Raw genomic sequence first — 19,236 nt, forward strand, 5'->3', positions numbered from 1 at the left:
TGTCCTGCCAAGCAAAATATTGTGTATTCTGTATTACAGAAAACCTTCACAGAAAAAAAGAGATAACATAAACAATTTGCTTCTGCTCAAAATGTATACTGTATATTTCTGTGAACCGCCCAGAGAGCTTCGACTATTGGGAGGTATAAAAATGTAATAAATAAATAAATAAAATTTCATATTACATATATGTGATCAGCACAACATATTAAATATATATAATTATCACAATATAATCTCTTGACACCTGATCCTTTAAATATGCCAAATGGATTAGTAAATTATTTTATTCCAATTCCAAAACCTGTGATATCTTTAATATCCTAGATAACATTTTCCCCATTGTTCTTTTATAGGTTACATCAAATATGAATGAAAATATCGCTTCCTCTCCTATGCTTCCAACAGAAATGAGGTAAAGTTGGAACATTTTTGAAATTCTAACTGGGGCAAAATACCACCTATATATTCTTTATTAGACGTTTCGTATTGAAGTTACTTCTAATATGAATCTTACAGAATGTTTAGAAACATAACTCCATTGTATATCAGATATAATAATATTTAATCCTCTGTCCCTGTTTTGTTTTAAAGAATCCCTTCTGTTGATCCTCGTATCTTACTAGCCTTTATATATTTCTGGTAACATCCATATTTGTTTCGCTGAGATAATATTTCCCCAAACACCATGAAGGGCCTGCCTATATTTATGTCTCTTGTAATGTTTTGAATATTATTATTATTATTTATTTATATAGCACCATCAATGTACATATTGTACAATATGTACAATATAACTTATTTGTAACTATTGCAGAAATGACAACGAGAGATTAGGATTCCACTAATGAAATATATATGCAATTGGGATCCAGTTCTACTCTGCTAAGGTGTTTTTCCCTTTTCTCTTTCTATTTTTTTATGCTCATATTTTAATACATTTGTATCCCTAAACGCTTTAGAATTTTAGGATGTTTTCATCGTGTATAGTATGTTTTTAATCAGTTTTATGTGTTTTATATTCACTGTTGTTCCCGCCTCAATCCAAGTGGAGAGGCAGGTAAGAAATAATAATAATAATAATAATAATAATAATAATAATAATAATAATTCTGAGCACCATCCAGCCACATGCAAAAAATGCATCACAGGACACCAGTTAACATGTGTCGTGGGTTGGGGAGTAGAAGGCGGTACTGATTAATATGGGTGCTAATTTTAATGGAAATACACTTTTAATCGAAGTACAGCTGATTAATTAGGAGGCTCACCAGATCCACGAAGGGGTTACCGTTGCAGGACTCGTAAAAGCTGCAGCCACTTTCCTCTGCGAGAAGAGGCAGGGCAGGAAGGGACTTTGGAGGGAGGCAGCATTTGCTATGCAGGCACCACTCTCCTTCCTCCCTAGGAATCAACCTCAGTCCATTTAACTCTTAGAAAACCAAGGCTAATAGCTCTAGATCTCTCAAAGCAGCATCCTAGGCCAGAAGACCCAGAGAGGAAGGCTGGTTGGCTTTCTAAGGGTTGAATGACCTGAGCTTGATTCCTAGAGAGGAAGGGAATTTGGGGAGGAAGAGGAGGGGGAAGTCCTCCAGAGCAAACGCCCCCGCCCCAATCCCTTCCTGCCTGGCTCCTCCACCAAAGGCTTCTGTCTTCTCAATGGATGCATAGCAGGGCCCCTTCTGTGACCCGGTGAGTGGTCCCCAAGCCGTGTATTTCAGGGAAGGGGGTCCCTGTGGCTGCAGGACTTTCCCCTCTGCCGCTAGTTTAAAAAATAAATAAAAGAAAAACGGCGTGCTTTCTTGGAGGGAGCACTGCTGGGCAGTCAGTCCCTGCTCCCCCTAAAACGGAGGGGGTCAGGAGGACTTGTGGGTCTTAGGGGCCCAACTGGCCAAGGAAAGGGCTAGTGTGGTGGGCTAGCTGGCTCAATTAATCTTTGCCTGCCTGGCCAGCTCAGTCTGAGCAGGTGTGTGAGTGCTTGGCTGCAGAGGGTGGGGGATCAGCAGCTGTGTGCGCGCACTCCTGGAGGCTCATTTAGGGTGACCCTATGGAAAGGAGGTCAGGGCTCCTGTATCTTTAACAGTTGTATTGAAAAGGGAATTTCAGCAGGTGTTGTTCGTATGCATGCAGCACCTGGTGACATTCCCTCTTCATCACAACTTTTAAAGCTGCAGGAGCCCTGTCCTCTTTTGTATCTGGTCACTCTAGTATAGCTCCTGCAGCTTTAACTGCTGCGATGGAGAGAATTTCCCCAGGTTCTCCATATATACAAATGACACCTGCTGAAATTCCCTTTTCTATGCAACTGTTAAAGATACAGGAGCCCTGTCCTCCTTTTCATAGGGTCACCCTAGCTCATTGTTTTGTGGGGGTGGGTCAGACAGTTTCAAGAATATTACCATCATCATCATCATCCTGGTATGATCCTATTGCTTTTTATTTTTTTTATTTTCTTGTTGCTGCTGGTTGCTGACCTTTGTTCATTTCTGGGGGGTAAGGAAATAATTTCCTTGCAGTGGTGGTTCATTTCCCTCAGCGCAAATATTTTGTTTCAACAAAATCCATTCCTATCAGAGCCCAATAAATTCATCTGAAAGTCTTTTCATGGGATTATGACTGAATAAATAGGGGTTAAGGGAATGCATTTAAGGCTGGGCTGCCATGCTATGTAAAAATGCATTCAGGCTTGGTGTGTGTGTGTTTGCTTGCTTGCTTGCTTGCTTGTATGGGTGGATTCTATCCTTAATATAAATGCCTCTCAATTTATGGTGCTGCAACTTAAGACAACACTTACTGTTATATGTTATTATGATAGAATACACATTGGCATTGATTATTTGCTTGTATGTGCCAAGTATTCATTGTGCTTTTAAATGATGGGTTATATACAGCAATCCTATGTAGGTCTGCTCAAAAAGTAAGTCCCACTGAATTCAATAGGACTTAGTTGCATGTAAACATGCATGTCTGTGTGACAAATGGGTGTTTTCCCTCCCCCCTTTTGCTTTCAGTGTTGTGGAGGGGGGGGGAGAAAGGTAGCTGGGTTGAACTGTTTGTAAATTTGGCCTAGAATCCATTTTGTTTTGCTGTATATTGCATCTCAGTCATATTGTGTACTTGTGATTTTAAAACATCCTTTCTTTCATTTTCATGGTGCAAGTTAACATATATTTCTGGCTAAATTCCTCCTGTTTGATGGGGCACACTTTTTAAAAACTGATTATGGCAGAATCTACACTACTGGTTTATAATGGTATTGGCAATTGTTGGGGCCCATGACACAATCTATATATACCATTTTCAAACCACTTTCAAAGTGTCTGCTTGGTGTAGATCTGGCCCAAACAAAAGTAACCCAAACTCTCTCACTTGCAGTCATTGACTCTTATTTGCCTGTTGCCTCAGTTTGCCTATGTGTGAAATGGGTTTCCTGGTCTCCCATCTCCCTTTAATTTAAATCTTGGAGAAGTGGGCTTTTCTATAAATGCCTTTCTCTGTGTTGCGACTTCTTCTTAGGGTGCCTTCTCCTATCGGAGGTTAGCTATCATTACAGCTATTTTTGTTTTTGATGCCACTGCTCTAAATAATTGTATAGATGTATAGCTATACTATTCGCGCAAGTTCTTTGGCTGTGATGTTCGTCTTCTTCCCACTGATCTTTTAGAATTGTGTATTTTTCTCCTCGAATAATATGACCAAGACATTGTAGTTTTCTTCTTTTGAAGGTATTTATTAATTCTGTTGGTTTATTTATTTATTTTATTATTTATTTATTATTGCATTTATATCCTGCCTTTTCCCCTCCAAGGAACCCAAAGCAGCGTACATAATCCTCCTCCTCTCCCTTTTATCCTCACAACAACCCTGTGAGGTAGGTTGGGCTGAGAGTCTGTGACTGGCCCAAAGTCACCCAATGGTTTCCATGGCCGAGGGGGGGACTAGAACCCGGATTTCCCAACTCCCAGTCCAACACTTTAGCCACTACGCCACACTGGTTTACCCTACATAGTACGTCCTCATTGTTATTTGGTTAGTCCATGTTATTCTGCCATATCCTGGATAAATTTGAATATATTTTTAAAACACTTGGGGGGAAAAGCCTTCACTTTGTTGGTTCTAGGAACTTAGTATGTTGCAGTTAGATAACCCAATCTCTCTCTCTCTCTCTCTCTCTCTCTCTCTCTTGCATTGACTCTAATTGCCTGCTGCCTCAGTTTGCTTCTGTGTGATCTTACTTTTGCCCCCCCCCCACTTAGGGTTAGGTAACTGAGGTTTGGAGCTGTCATAACTGTATCATCCTTAAAACCCCGGTGCTAAACTTATTCTTGGCAGTTCTCCAAACTAGACTCTGGCACCAGCATCCAGAGCCAGCTAAAACACCTTCCTATTCCATTCCCACAATTTTCAGCAGAGGAAGGGAGAACAGGGCCACAGTAATACGTCAGTTCCCCCAGTAAGTGTGGCTAGAATTGGTGCCTTTTCCTGCTTTAAAGTGGTGGGGTGGTGGAGAAATTGTATAGCAAAGTTTCTTTCACATCTTGATAATCATGAAAAAGATGGGAGGCATATGGGTGGTGCAAATGAGAAGCAAGTTGATGTCTTGTTCAACCATTGAATTGTTAATATCCATTGTAGGCATTGCTTTGTGCCAATTTTTAGGATTTATCACATAATCCTATGCAGGTTTACTCAGAAGTCAGTCCTGCTATGTTCAATTGCCAGTCCCAGTTAAGAGTGCTTTGGATTGCAGCCTTAACTGCCTTCCCAAGATCTGTGTAAATTTAATCTCAAAGCCAGCATTTTAATTATATAGACCCTGTTCAGATGACATGTTAAGTCATGGTGGTTAAGCATTTTGAGATAAATATTATAGTTTAGCGTGTCATGTGAACCATGACTTAGCATGTCGTGTGAACCATTCCTAACCGTGGTACCCACATAACCACGGTTTATACATGCTCATTAACCATTTCCTGCAAAAGGGTTAGCGGCCTAATCATGGCTTAGAGTGTTGAAGGAACAGGCTCATAGTTAATTACTTAGATTTATATACCACCCAACTGGCAAATGCAATCAGGGCAATTAACATCATTTAATGCAACTTATCTTTCTTCATGTATGTCCATACATGCACATTATAAGAACCTCTGCAATACACTGATGGTCATTTTGCATGCTAGGCTGGGTTGCTTTGAACTATTTATAGCATATCGTAAGAGTCATGTTTTTTCTACTATATCTAACCTTAACCTTATCTCATTCTAACAGGAAAATCCATTGGACTCTAGCAGAGGAAAGTCTTAATGGTCCCCCTGCTCTACAGAGTTTTGGGTTCCCCATGAGTCTACATACTCTCAGGTAATGATCATTCCCCCCCACCAAAAAAAGAGAAAATATGTTAAGCATCTACACACATACCGTATTTCTTCGATTGTAAGACGCCATCGATTGTAAGACGCACACTAATTTCAGTACCACCAACAGAAAAAAAACACCCTAAGACATACCCGCGATTCTAAGACGCACCCCATTTTTAGAGATGTTTATATGGGGGGAAAAGTGCATCTTAGAATTGAAGAAATAGGGTATTTTTTATGGCCAGATAGAAATTGAGACAGACTCGTGATTGGTGTAGAGGTAATAAAATCAGAATCCATACCAGAAATGGGGGACTTGGAGTGGATGTTGACATCCCTCCAACAACCAGCCAGGGTGGAGTTCACCACCAAATAAGTCCCATAGAGGAGTCTTCACATAACTTAAGAAGAGACTTCATGCACCAATGAATTTGGAAATGGTGTGATTATCACCTTCCTCGGAGAGTCCTGAACATTATACCGGCTCCTGTGCGACTCCAAGTGCCTCTCTAAGTGTGCACTTAGCGTCGTACTTGGTGTGATGCCGAGGCGTTGCCTCTGGTAGCCTCCTTTTAAATACCTGAGGGGAGAGCAGAAGTTGCTTGCAGCTGCTTGGCAAGGGAGGACAACAACCAACACACACAGGTCTCCTCGAATTCAAACCCAGCCCTCTCCCAGCCCAGGCATTGCCTCTGGTAGCCTATATGGGGGAATTGGATTGGATGTTGACATCCCTCCAACAACCAGCCAGGGTGGAGTTTACCACTACATCCACACCATTTTCATAAGTTCCAGCAGGGAGACAGGCTCTGCCATGGAATGACTTGGCATCTGCTTTTTTCTTTTTATCATATTTGAATCCCCCCGTTACTTCAATGTATGTGGTCGTTCCATTTACCTACAAGACAACCCTTTGAGATAAGCTAGTCATTCCCTCTCATACTAGCCTAACACCACCTAGTGACCTTCATGTTATCCAATGAGCTTAATGTCACCACCCAATGAGCTTCATGAGCTATACCCAGGTCTCCATGGTCCCAATCTCATGCTCTTTGTATATCACACCAGCTATCAATTAATGCTAGTCAGTATAGGTTGTTAAATGCATGGCCAAATCTGTGTCCCATCGAAGACTTTTCAGTTTTTCTTTTGCTGCAACGATTAATTGAGGTTGTTTAATCCTTTGAGGGTCAATTTCTAACTCAAGGACTTATCAGTTTCCTGTATTTATTGCAGAAAGTGACAGGTGGGAAATGGAGAATAAAGAAGAACAATTTGGGGAGTCACTGAAACGAGACAGAAATAAAGAAAGAGAGCAGCAGCGAAGGAAAGCTGAATTGAATCAGATGAGGAATAAACCCTCTTCTTCTCTGGGCAGTGACTACCATGAAATTGCAATTCAAGAAAAATTGGATAAAAGAAATGAAAAAAGCCAGTCCCCTGTGTGTCAGAAAAAAATAGATTCCGAATCAAACACTTTTGCACATTGCAAAATCCCCACAGAAGAACAACTATTTAAAGATGAGGACTGTGAAAGAAGTTTCAGTTTGAGTACACATCTTACTGACCATCAAAGAAATCATACAGAGGAGAAACCACATAAAAGTTTAGAGTTTGAAAAGAGCTTCCGTGTAAAGACAAGCCTCAACAACCCTCAAACAACTCGCACAGGAGAGAAACCGTACAAATGTGTGGAATGTGAAAAGAGCTTTAGTACACGCACAAGCCTCACATACCATCAAAGGACTCACAGAGGAGAGAAACCTTATAAATGCTTGGAGTGTGGATTTAGCTTCAGTTTGAGCACAAGTCTCATTTCTCATCAAAGAATTCACACAGGCGAGAAACCATTTAAATGCTTGGAATGTGGAAAGAGCTTTCGTGTGAGCACAAGCCTTACTTCTCATAAAAGAATTCACACTGGAGAGAAACCATATAAATGCTTGGAGTGCGGAAAATCTTTCTGTGTGAGCACACATCTCACTTACCATAAAAAAACTCACACAGGGGAAAGACCATATAAATGTTTGGAGTGCGGAATTAGCTTCAGCGTAAAGACAAGCCTCACATACCATCAAAGAACACACACAGGAGAGAGACCTTATAAATGCTTGGAGTGTGGATCCAGCTTCAGTCGGAGTTCTGATCTTACTTCCCATCAAAGAATCCACACTGGGGAGAAACCATATAAATGCCCAGTGTGTGGAAAGAACTTCCGTGTGAGCTCAAGCCTCTCTTCCCATCAAAGAACCCACACAGGGGAGAAACCGTATAAATGTGTGGAGTGCGGGAAGGGCTTCAGTAGAAGCACACACCTAATTACTCATCAGAGAACCCACGCAGTGGCATTGTGTGGTATATAAAGGTTTGGAGTGTGGTCAAAGCTTCTGTCAAGAAATAAACCTTACTGCTTGGAGTATGGAATAATAAAAACAGGTGGAAAAGCCACTTAGGATATGCATTGTTTAAATAAATGCCACAAAAAAACCTTGTACTGTAGCAAAAACAAGAAACTTCTTTCCTCTTACATTAATGTCTGTTAGGGAATAATTGACTTGTAAAGCGCAGATATTCCCAGACTTTGAAAGGAAAAGCCATGTTCTTTTCCTCTCCATTTTTGTCAAATAGGTTTTAACTTGCTATATGTATTTCAGACTTAGCCAAATCGTATTTACTTTTGAACTTTTATGTCAGATATGAGTAATGTTTCTTTGAACCTCTTTTGGGCCTTATCAACCATTCCAAACGACTCATTCTTGTAAATATTCAGTTTGAACTAAACTATCAAAATTGCCCACTGATTTTTTTTTTTTAAAAATTGTTTCTGGCTGCAGTGATTTCAGCAATGAGTGGTGCATGAGGTACAGAAAGCTTCCCTTTGCTCATAACTTCTCTTCCCATTTTCTGTATTGTTGTTTCAAGTGGAGATCAGTCCTGGAGTTGTTTGGTGATTCTAAGGAGTTTTGCCAGTATTAAATGTTATTATAAAATACAGACTTAAGATCAGAGTAGTGGGAGAGGGGTTTTGGAATCAGAGGGATTGAACAACTGTTAGGCAAAAGTGGGATAGTGTTTCTGTGTTACAAATCTCTGATAACTATTCTATTTATTTTTTGTAAAAGAAGGAGTGAGGGAGACAAGGAACATCACAGCCTGCTCATGTTGGACTGCCCCCAAACACCGAAGATGAGACGCAAAGCAGTAACATTCCACCAGTCCTGCTGAAGGTCTACTTATTTGTTCTGTTTCATCTACTTCCCCTTTTCTTTGTATGTTGCATCATTTTAGATTGTAAGCCTGTGGGACTGTCTTATTTTACTGATTGATTGAAAGCCGCTCCAGGGAACTTTTTTCTGGCTGAGGAGCAGGATATAAAATACTTTAAATAAAGATCAGTCGGGGGGGGGGGAATACATGCATATAAAGATACATATTGCAGTACTGAATACATATGTGTGGTTTGTTAAGAATACTCATATTGTAATTGGGGTTTTCTTCATATGCCATTTCTCTTATCTTGTTATCTTCAAAAGCATGTTTTCGGTTTGTGTTCTTTTGTACATTCTAGGTGCCTCATGAGTGATAGTAAGTCAACGTTTGTTATCTTTACCTTTATCCTTTCCCCCCACTGCATTAATGGTGGCCACCATTAATGCAGTAGGGGAAAATATGCAATTCCCAGCCTTGGGTAAATTCTGTTTTTCTCCCACCCACCCCACACCGATGGGGACCTTAAAGGCCCTATTAACAGGGCCTTTAAGACACCCATCAGCTGGGTGGGGGTGGGGGAAGAAACACGATTTTCCCCTACTCTATAGCTGCCATTAGAGTGGAAGGGGAAAATACGTGATTGCCCTAGACTGGGGGAAATTGCCCATCACCCCACACCAATCATGGCCTTAAAGGCCCTCTTAACCTTGCATTAAGAAGGCCTTTAAGGCCCCAGTTGGTGCTGGGGGAGGCAAAGCCTCCTGAGTGCTCACCAAGCCCTGCTCTGCTGTAATAACACTTTTATAGAAAGACTAGTGATGTAAAATGTCTGAAAATAAACGTAGCTATGGAGGGGGAGGGAATGGTTTTTTAATCCTCTCTGAAAGATTTCCAGCATTGTTAGTTCTTTTGTTCCTTACTAAAATTATTGATCTAAAGTATATTTTACGGATATTTATATTCAAATTTCCCAGTGTGTGATTAGTTACCGTTGTGCATTCTTGACATTAAATGTGCATTCGTGACAGTTTGGGTTTTGTTTTATAGTTCTGCTTCTGTAGCAGTCATTTAATGTAGTTCTAATTAGGGCTGTGTAAGCCTCGGATTCGGAAATCTGAATTACAGAGGCCATTTTATGACGGAACTGTCATTTTAATGTACAGCTGTAGAACTCCGTAAAGAAACAGCTTACAACTCCCAACATGCACTGCCTGGGAGGGCTGAACCTACCAGAGCCCAAAAACAGTGAGTACTCGTCTTCCCTGCTGCGATCGCCCGCTCCACAGCACAATCACTGGAGGGGTCGCCGCGCATTCTGCAGGCGCCTGCTTCCCCCAAGAGCTACCAGCTAAAACTTTACCAGAAGTAGGTGGCACTCGGGGGAAGCAGGTGGTCATGGGGAACGCACGGTGACTCCTCCATGGACTGGAGTATGCTGGACCATGGCGGGGAGAGGGCGATTGCAGCAGCAAGGACACAAGTGCCCACAGTTCCTGGACTCTGGTAGGTTCAGCCCTCCCAGGTAAGGCATGCTGGGAGCTGTAGGCTGTTTCTTCTTTATGGAGTCCTAGGACTGTGCATTAAAATAGCAATTCCGTCATAAAACGGCTGCCCTAAGTCTAAATCTATTCAGACAATCATTACAAATTTACTGAGTTTACTCTCTTTTGCAAAGCCTTGCTGGCAGAAAGGGTGCTCCCATTTAACCCCTGGAGGCCATTCCTGCTGAATACAATGGGATATGTGCTTATTTGTGTGTGCTTACAAATACAGAGCCTCGTGTGGCACAGAGTGGTAAGCGCAAAAGCAAGGAAAACCCCGTGGGGGAGTAAAAAGAAGCCAAAGGCAAAGGTAGAACCAGGCAATCTTCAAAACGGAATATTTACAAAAGTTTATTTGCAGTGCCAAGGTGCCACCTACGCGTTTCGAACGCAAACTGCGCTCTTCCTCAGGGCTGTTATGGAGTTCGTTAAGTTGTCTGCAGACAACTTAAGGAAAGGATTTGCTGACTTTTCCTTCTGAAACTCAAAATACACGCGACTGTTGGTATCTCAAGCCTCGTGTGGCGCAGAGCGGTAAAGCAGCAGTTACTGCAGCCGAAACTATCCCCATGGCCTGAGTTCAATCCCAGCAGAAGCTGATTCTCAGGCAGCCTTCCGAGGTCGGTAAAATGGGTACCCAGCTAGCTGGGGGAAAGGTAACTGCGACTGGGGAAGGCAATGGCAAACCACCCTGCTACGAAGTCTGCCAAGAAAATGTCAGCGAAAGCAGACATTGCTGACTCAGCAATGACTCGAGTGCTTGCACAAGAGGTTCCTTTCCTTACAAATACTAAGGTTAACAAAGCCTCTTCACTAGCCTCCCTAAACCAGATCTTAGCCTGGGATGATAATGCCCATGGCAGAGTCTTTCCACATAGCACTATTTCCCCAAACCTAGCTACAAATATGTGAAATATAAGCACAAGGAAATCATGGCTTTGTTTCTATATATTTATTGTAAAAGTGACAGTTACAGAAATGGCTTCAGATGGCGCCTCTTGGGGTTTTGAAGTTCATTCCTACAGTGGGTTGTGTAACCTGCAGGTTGGACAGGCTGCCAAAGTCCTAGAAGAAATGCAGAACAGAGAACACTTAGCCGAGACATACCAAGTAGAACCCAGTGCAATAGCTGAAGAGGGTATTCCCTCATCCATGCTAAACTATCTGCATCAAACTACCCCACACACTCAACTTTTATGTGTGCAAAAGCCAACCCTGTAGCAGCACCCACCCTCTGGAAAACCCTCCCTTGTGTGGTTCGGAGGTGGAAAATGTAATATCCTTCTAATGACTCCTGAAAACATATTGTTTTAGACAAGCTTTCCCTGGTATAACTTATATTGGTTTTATATGATAGTTACAAGTTTTTAATCCTGACTTTTGTATATTATGGTCTCAATTGTAAATTGCCCAGAGAGCCTTGGCTATTGGGCAGTATAAAAATACAATAAATAAACTGAGCCATTAAATGATCACCATTTGCATCTGTGGGGCGCATGGCTTAGCTAACAAGAGTCAGTGACCCATCAAACACTTAAAGCATGCAAGAAAACTGCCTCTGAGACTGCTGTGCAGTGTGTTGCTGTTGCTATAAATGAAACCTGAAAACAAGACCAAGGCAGACACTCTCAAGCAGCAACTACTTGGCTGTAAAACAGCAGTCATGTCAATTTCCCCACTCACCAGCAGCTTCAACATTTCCTTGGTGTCGGGGTCCACTTCAATGATCTCCTGATCGAGGGCAGAAACCTGATGGGGAAAGAAGAAAATATCGATTTGGTTGAAATGGTCAAGCACAGACTATGAACACAGCACGTGTGTGAATACAGATTAGTACAGCACTTCTGTGATGGGCATATTATGCCAACATTGTCTTTGCAACCTGCCTGGTTTCAAGAAACATTAGGTAAAAAATGCAAGGGGGAAGAGCTGCGCCCCAAAGTAGTATGCAAAGGCAGTTGTGCAAAACACTGTCCAAGGGATATTGTAAATAAATAAATTACCATTTAATAAGTGTAAAGTGTCCTGAATAGAGGTTGTAATAGCTTAAGGCAACAATAAAGTGCTACTGATTCCAGGCTAAGCACAGCCACCTGAAGATTTGGGGCTCCTTGTACTTCATTCTCCAGGTTGCACTGACACTTCAGTTGCAGTCAGAGGAACAACTATTCACATGGCTCACCTTCCTCAAAAAAGCCAACCTCCACCAGGTAGAGCTCTAGAGGCTAGATCAGTTAAGACTAAGCAGAGAAGGTAGAGCGCAGAAAAGAAGAGAACTTTATTGTCACACATGAACAAGTCTCAGTAAGACGGCTAGGAAAATATTCTTCACCCAGTTAACTTGAAAGGCTACTAAACAGCTTTTGACATTCGTTCACTGGTGGCCAGACCTCTGCTGTTACATTAAATAACCAGATTCTGGGGCTCTAGAGCACAGGTAGGGAATCTCCCATGGAGACTGCTCAAAATTTAAAAGATAAGTTCACGTTTACCAAAAATTACTTCTAATTAGAAGCATCAGGAAAAACATGTGCATATACTCTCAGTAATACTGCCATACAATCTGGCAGAAGAAAGTGTGCCATATTATTCACACAAGAACACCAGTCCTCAAAACAAAGAAGCAAACTACTGGTTAGAGATGCATAATAGAGTCCCCTCAAATTTTATTTTACCACCCTACTATGTCCTCAAATTATATCAGTAGTGGACAATGCATCAGAAGCAACATTTTAAGCCCCCAGCAAGTGTTCCGCCTCTTGATTTATTCTGAGACTGCAGAAGGACTACCTATTACAATGTCTTGGTACTTACTTGTTCACCTTAGTCTGTTAGGAGGCCTATTCTAGAATTTAGCTATAGTCAAATACGTTGCCTTAAAAAAATCAGAACAGAAAGACTACCAGAAAGTGCGTGCTGTGTTTTTACAGGGGTGTGTACACAAGCTGTTTTGACACATTACATCCATCATAAGATTAGCAAGCACGGTTTTCTGTATTTCTGAAAATGGAGAATAACTGCTTTGTGACCACACAGGTGAAAAACAGCACAGAAAAGTGCTGTTTCCTCCTAATATAAAGGGGGAAATAGTTTTAACATCTTTTATCAATGGTGATTACTGTTTCCTAGAATACACAAAAAGGGAGAAGTCTCAGAATCCTACAGGAAATTTTATAATACAAAAGCCCGAAGTGTTTCAGCCTGTTTTTTTAGGTCTTTTTCAGGGGGTTGTTTATAAAGTCTGCAGAAATGAATAACAACGAATTGTTTTGTGATAGTGACTAGCTAGTCACCATCACAAGACAATTCGTTTCCGCAGATTTTTTAACAAGCCCCTGAAGAAGGCCTAAAAAAACAAGAGGCTGAAACACATCGGGCTTTTGTATAATAAAATTTTCCTATAGCATCCTGAGACTTCTCTCCCCTTTTGTGTACATCTTGGATGCTCACCTGCCTTGCACCCCATTTCCTAGAATAGTCCGAAGCACAAAACTCAACACTTACACTAAGCACACACAAAAAAGGAGTGTCTGAAAAGCTCAGGGTTTGGAAAGGATGACAGGCCTCCCAAACACGGGAAATGCTTTCAGGAATTCTCTACCTGCACTATCAATGATCAGGCCACAGGGAAAAGACCACAATCACTTTCGAATGCAGGTTTGGAGGAGAAACAGGTTAACGAACGCCTGTTATGGTAGTTCCTTCATATGCTACAGCAGCCTTCCCCAAAAAATTATTTATTTATATAGCACCATCAATGTACATGGTGCTGTACAGAGCCATCATGGCAACTGACCAAGAATCATGGGAGTTGCAGTCCAATATATCTGGAGGGCACCAAGTTGGGGAAGGGTGTGCTTGAGTGAACCTGTACAGCAATCCTTGGTATTGGAAACAAGGTTCTCAGCACCAAAACTTAAACTTCCATGCTATTACAGACAGCCTTCCCTCAATGTGTCCAATTTTCAAGGACCATATCAAACAAGGCTCCCCCACCAAAACCCCTAGGCCAGATTTGAGACCCATATTTGCCCTGCTAGTTTCTTACCCATTTCAGGCACCCCAAGTTGTCTTTGACCTCTATGCTTAGGAGTTGACAGTGTTTTAAAAACTTTGTGTGTGAACGGGTTCAGAATCTTTGTCCTGTTCATTTATTGAAACAGTCCTGGAATGAGTAAACATGGCTAAGGAATTAGCAAGTGGTCCAGCACTACCCAACACCTCCATGTCCAAATTCAACTCTTCTTTCCCAAGACCACATTGAAATTAATTAATTCACAGCAACAGTTTTAGAATCCTGGTCTGTTGGGTAGAAAGATGACCCTGCAGTCAGGCTAGTCTACAAAGCCTTCTTAGAGAGGATGTTTGGCACACAAAGTATAGTAGAGCAAAATATGCTTTTGTTTCAAAAAATGTATCTCAAAGCATGGAAGGAAAGAAAATTCCCAATTGCCTGATTACAGTGAAGAATCTGCACATCACAAGAAACCCATTCACGTTTGCAAAATTTACCTCAGGGACGTAGTTATCCCGTCTTTCTCTTTCCTCTTCCTGCAGTTTGATAGAGATGCCTCTAACTGGCCCTCTTTGAATGCGTTTCATCAGATGGGTAACATACCTGCAGAAAGATAGTTATGTTTGATTGCGATATTCTCTAGTCTCATTAAGAAAAATTAAAGACACACAAGAAAAAAGCTTTGATAAACTCAGAACTCATCTAACAATGCTCAACTCTTAACTCTGCAGTGTCAAATTGGGCAGCTAAGCACAGATGAGTCAAGCTCTGCTGTCTGTCTCTCCTTGAATTTTCCTCCTGTAGGAGTGTCTGAAAAGCTCAGGGTTTGGCAGGGACTAAAACTGACCCTCCAAACACGGGAAATGCTGTCAAGAATTATCTTCCTGCACTATCAATGACCAGGCCACAAACAAGACCAAAATCACTTTCGATGCAGGTTTCTGTGAAGTCACTAGAATGCACTAATGCAGCAGAACCAAACTACCTACCCAGCAATCTTGTTGCGCAACTTCTTGCTAGGAATGATGGCGATCTCCTCACACACTCGCTTGTTTGTGTGGAAGTCATTTCCAAGGCGAGTATAGTATTTTTCAATTATGACCCGGGCGGCCTTTTTCACCGTCTTTGTGCGCACACGTCCCTAGAAAGTCCAAAGGGGGGAAAGGCAGATCAGCAAGGTGCAACAGATTTCCTAAAGCGCTTTTTATTTTGCAAGTGATTTAGAATCTTAAACCTGTTATTTTCTGGGAGGAGGAGGAGAACCCAGAGACAGATTCCATCCCCACTACTCTACTATAAACACAAAGCAAAGACTTAAGAATCTGTAATACGTTGCACTAGAAATAAGCAGTAGAAACAAGTTGGCAACTATAGGTTGCCCAGCCCTAAGACACTTCAAGAAAGTTGGCATCGCTGGAAACAATCTCTGTACAATCCCTTTGCGGCTTCATATTTACAACTAATGATGTTGAAATGTTAATCTTGTCAATTCTTCTCAGGAGTTTGTACAACAGCACTTAGTAATATTTATTAACTACTTAAATAAGGAAATAGGTTGAAACACACACCGCAGCACAACACACACATACTATCAGTGTTAATTCCTCTAAGGGTGACTGTCTACAGGCATCCCCTCCAGTTATCCTGTTACTCTGGGTCAGGTGCATTTGTATGACCAATAGAGAAAATTCCATCATTCATTTTACACACTTTTGTCTGATGGTATTTAATCCAGCATATGGGGATTACATTCTATTAGCATAATTAAAACAGGAGAAAGAACACAACATTGGCCTTGTTCAGACAACACACTAAACCATGCTGCTTAACCACAAAAATGGATAGATGCATGCATTCCCTTAACCATTTCGTGGTTAAGCAGCATGGTTTAGCGTGTTGTCTGAACCAGGCCAGTGTTTTGGAGGCAGGAAGAAATGTCTGAACTGGTCATGGTTTACCAAGGATGAGAAAGAAGCCTCTAAACTAGAGGTGGGGAACCTATGGCTCTCCAATTGTTATTGGGCTCCAACTCCAGCCCCAGCCAGTATGGTCATGGACAATGGGAGTTGTAGTCCAATGACATCTGGAGGCCACCTGTTCCTCACCCCTGCTCTAAACATAGGGAACAGTTTCAGGAATTCCCTCCTTACACAAGGCCAGGCTTCTAAAACAAAACCATCACTAATTCAGGCATAGGCTCTGCAGAAAGGACATCTTATGGCATGTGCAGGAAAGTCCCAGTCAATTTAAAATCCTCAAAGATCACATTCAAATGAAATAGTGACCCAACCCTGGGGCACAGAAAAAGAAGAAAAAAAGCCAAGATGAGTTTCTTTTCTGCAATTTTTTTTTTTTAAAAAACAGGTTACCAATATAGGGAAATGGGGGGCGATAACACCCCATTTAAGACACACAATACCTTTTTACCATTGGAGCTGTCACTTTTTGTCCTGTACCTTCAATATCTGAATCATAAACATGAAACCTCTAGGTCAAGGATAGGCAACGTATTATGGACTGCAATTCCCATAATCCCTGATCACTGGCTCAGGCTTATGGGAGTTGTACTCCAAAACATGTCTAAAGCGCACCACGTTGCTTTGCTCTAGATGAAGTTTCCCTAATATGCATGTGCAGAGGTACAATTCCTCCACGTCCCCCACCCCCGAATCTCTCCAGGGAAAAGCTTCATCTGTTGGACTTCTCCCTGTCCCGCAGCTGCTGAAAGAGCAGAAAGCCTGCCAAGGAAAAAGGCGGCCGGCTTAACGCCCGCTCCTTCCCAGTATTTCCTCCTCTCTCCCTTCGCAGAGCGAGCAGGCAGAGGCCTGCAAACGGAAGGCAGAGCCTGCCTTCACTACTACCACATGCAAGTCCCGCTGGCCCTGGCGCCTTGGCTTAACGCAGCCATATTTACACGGGAAGGAATAGGACGCCCCCCCCCCTTCAGTAGGGTTCGGCCTGAGGAAACAAGGGACCAGGCCCCTCCACTACCGACGCGTCTAGCGACAGCCCCCTCCACCGGTACCGAGACCACCCGCCATTTCCTTCCCGAAGCCCCCCGGGCCGCGGATGGCTTCGGATTCGGCGGCCCTCACACTCACCATGTCGACGGCGGCCGGTCGAAGAGAAGGCAAAGGATGCTGGGAGGGGAACTATAAAGCGAGGAGAGCTAGAACGGTCAGGCGGGTAAAACGACGTCACGCTTCTTACAGCGCCGCCTAGCTGCGTGGAGGGGGAATAGAAAGGAAACGCGGGTGTGGCGGCACCAGCGAGCGGGCGGGGGCAAAAAGCGCAGCCGAAAAAGCCTCTCTCTAGGTCTAACAAAGAGATAGATGTAAAACAAAAGCGTTCCACGCAACCTTCACTTCCGGTTCCTTGCTTGAATTCTCCACAGGCAGGGTGGCGGAAGTTATAGAAATCACTGCAAAACAGAATAGGGTTAACATCTCCCTTTAGCTGCAGTCCTTGAAATTGCTCACTATTCTGCCCCGCAAGTTACAGGGGAACATGGGTGGGAGGCTGCTGTTACACCCGTGTCCTGTGTCCAGTTGGTTGGCCACTGTGAACAGAGATGGACCCTCGGTCTGATCCAGCAGGGCTGCTCTTCTGTTCTTAAGTGCTATTTCTCACTTGATTTATATTTATTTATTTATTGCTAACATTTATATATTGCCTTGTTTTCTAAAAAGCCATCAAGCCAGTGGACATCATGAGATATTTAATTGCACAGGTGCCCTACAGAAAAAAAGACATATGAAAGGTGTTTTTTTCATTTTAGGAGGGCAGAGTGAGTGATTATTTCAAAGGAATGCAACAGAAGGGAGCCTCTTAACACAATCCTAAACACTTTGACTCAGAAGTAGATCCCATTTAGCTCAGTGGGGCTTACGCCCAGGTAAATAAGTATAGGATTGCAGCCTAACTCCTCCACCCTTTTATAACCTGAATTAAATGACAAAGTGCTAAGAAATTATCTTGATTGTGCATATTTTGAAAGACTGCAGATAAAGTATTCTTTCAAGCCCCATTGAATTCAATGAGACTTATTTCAGAGTAAACATTTATAGGATTGTGTCGTGAATGTAACATAATAATCTAAGTATTAAAATATTCATTTTATTTGTTTAGTTTTTTGTTCAATTATATAGAAATAAAATTCTTCCAAGATGGTTCACAGCAAACTAAAAAAAATACCGCCCCCCCCAAAAAAAATTACAAATCATTAGAAACATATAAGATTCAGTGCAGCAGTACAATGTAAAGACCAACATAAAATCAAGTGTAGAAGTCTGTACTCCACATCTAAAGACTGCAAGAGAGGAGGCGTGACTGAGCTCCTTGGAAAGGGAATACCACAGCTCTGCAAAACTCTGGGTGGTTCACAAAAACAAAACATTGAACACAACAACATAGTAAAACATCATATTAAAAACCATAAGTTTAAAACCAAATAAAACCACCTTCCACTGAAACAATAAAAACAAATCGGCACTATAAAAACCCAAACAGTCTTACATACAAGACAATGAAAATTAAAAACCCAGATAAAAGCATAAAGAAAACAGCCAAAAGGCAATAAAAGGTGGGGAGAGGCTGAATATTACTAAAATCCATTAAGGCTGCAATCCTATGCATGTTTGGACATAAAAAAGTAATTCACTTCTCCGCACAGCACATAAACTGTGGAATTCACTTCCATAAGAGGTAGTGATGGCCACCTATTTGGAGAACTTAAAAAGGGGGTCGGACAAATTCATGTAGGATAAGACTATCAAGGATTACTAGTCCTGATGGCCATATGCCACCTCCAGTATCAGAGGCAGTATGCTGGGGACGATGGGCGGGAGGGTGCTGTTGCACTCATGTCCTACTTGCAGTTTCCCATGACAACTGGTAGGCCACTGTGTAAACAGAATACTGGACAGACCCTTGATCTGATCCAGCATGGCTCTTCTTATGTTCCTATAACTCCCAGAATCCCCCAGCCAGCCATGCTGGCCAGGGAATTCTGGGAGTTGTAGGATTTCCACACACCCCTTTTGTCTAAACATGCATAGGATTGCACCCTAAAGTTATTGTCTCTGACTGCCAACAGCTCTCCGGGGTTTCAGGA

At 42.1% G+C, this 19,236-nt stretch overlaps 2 protein-coding genes and 2 non-coding genes across 6 annotated transcripts; 1 reads left to right on the forward strand and 3 right to left on the reverse strand.

Annotated features, from left to right (window-relative positions):
* Positions 1 to 367: 367 nt before the first annotated feature.
* Positions 368 to 8,166, forward strand: LOC134409665 (zinc finger protein 239-like). Of its 3 annotated transcripts, XM_063142519.1 has the most exons (4): positions 368 to 415; positions 818 to 890; positions 5,269 to 5,358; positions 6,594 to 8,166. In XM_063142519.1, the coding sequence occupies exon 4, from the start codon at positions 6,611 to 6,613 to the stop codon at positions 7,718 to 7,720; it is 1,110 nt and encodes a 369-aa protein (XP_062998589.1). In that variant the 5' UTR covers positions 368 to 415; positions 818 to 890; positions 5,269 to 5,358; positions 6,594 to 6,610; the 3' UTR covers positions 7,721 to 8,166. The 3 variants fall into 3 exon arrangements, with proteins under 3 accessions (XP_062998589.1, XP_062998590.1, XP_062998588.1); XM_063142520.1 differs by lacking the exon at positions 818 to 890 and having other exon boundaries at positions 376 to 415; XM_063142518.1 differs by lacking the exons at positions 368 to 415; positions 818 to 890 and adding an exon at positions 1,617 to 1,692.
* A 2,879-nt stretch (positions 8,167 to 11,045) lies between these two features.
* Positions 11,046 to 17,316, reverse strand: RPS17 (ribosomal protein S17). Its single transcript, XM_063142371.1, has 5 exons — positions 17,225 to 17,316; positions 15,113 to 15,264; positions 14,621 to 14,726; positions 11,792 to 11,857; positions 11,046 to 11,173 (listed from the first exon to the last, which is right to left on the reverse strand). The coding sequence occupies exons 1-5, from the start codon at positions 17,225 to 17,227 to the stop codon at positions 11,093 to 11,095; spliced, it is 408 nt and encodes a 135-aa protein (XP_062998441.1). The 5' UTR covers positions 17,228 to 17,316; the 3' UTR covers positions 11,046 to 11,092.
* Positions 13,636 to 13,767, reverse strand: LOC134409904 (small nucleolar RNA SNORA71). The gene has a single exon (XR_010026225.1). It is a non-coding gene; the product is annotated as a small nucleolar RNA SNORA71 (small nucleolar RNA).
* Positions 14,931 to 15,062, reverse strand: LOC134409905 (small nucleolar RNA SNORA71). The gene has a single exon (XR_010026226.1). It is a non-coding gene; the product is annotated as a small nucleolar RNA SNORA71 (small nucleolar RNA).
* Positions 17,317 to 19,236: the final 1,920 nt, after the last annotated feature.

Source organism: Elgaria multicarinata, chromosome 16 (genome assembly GCF_023053635.1).
Source record: "Elgaria multicarinata webbii isolate HBS135686 ecotype San Diego chromosome 16, rElgMul1.1.pri, whole genome shotgun sequence".
NCBI classification, from domain to species: domain Eukaryota; kingdom Metazoa; phylum Chordata; class Lepidosauria; order Squamata; family Anguidae; genus Elgaria; species Elgaria multicarinata.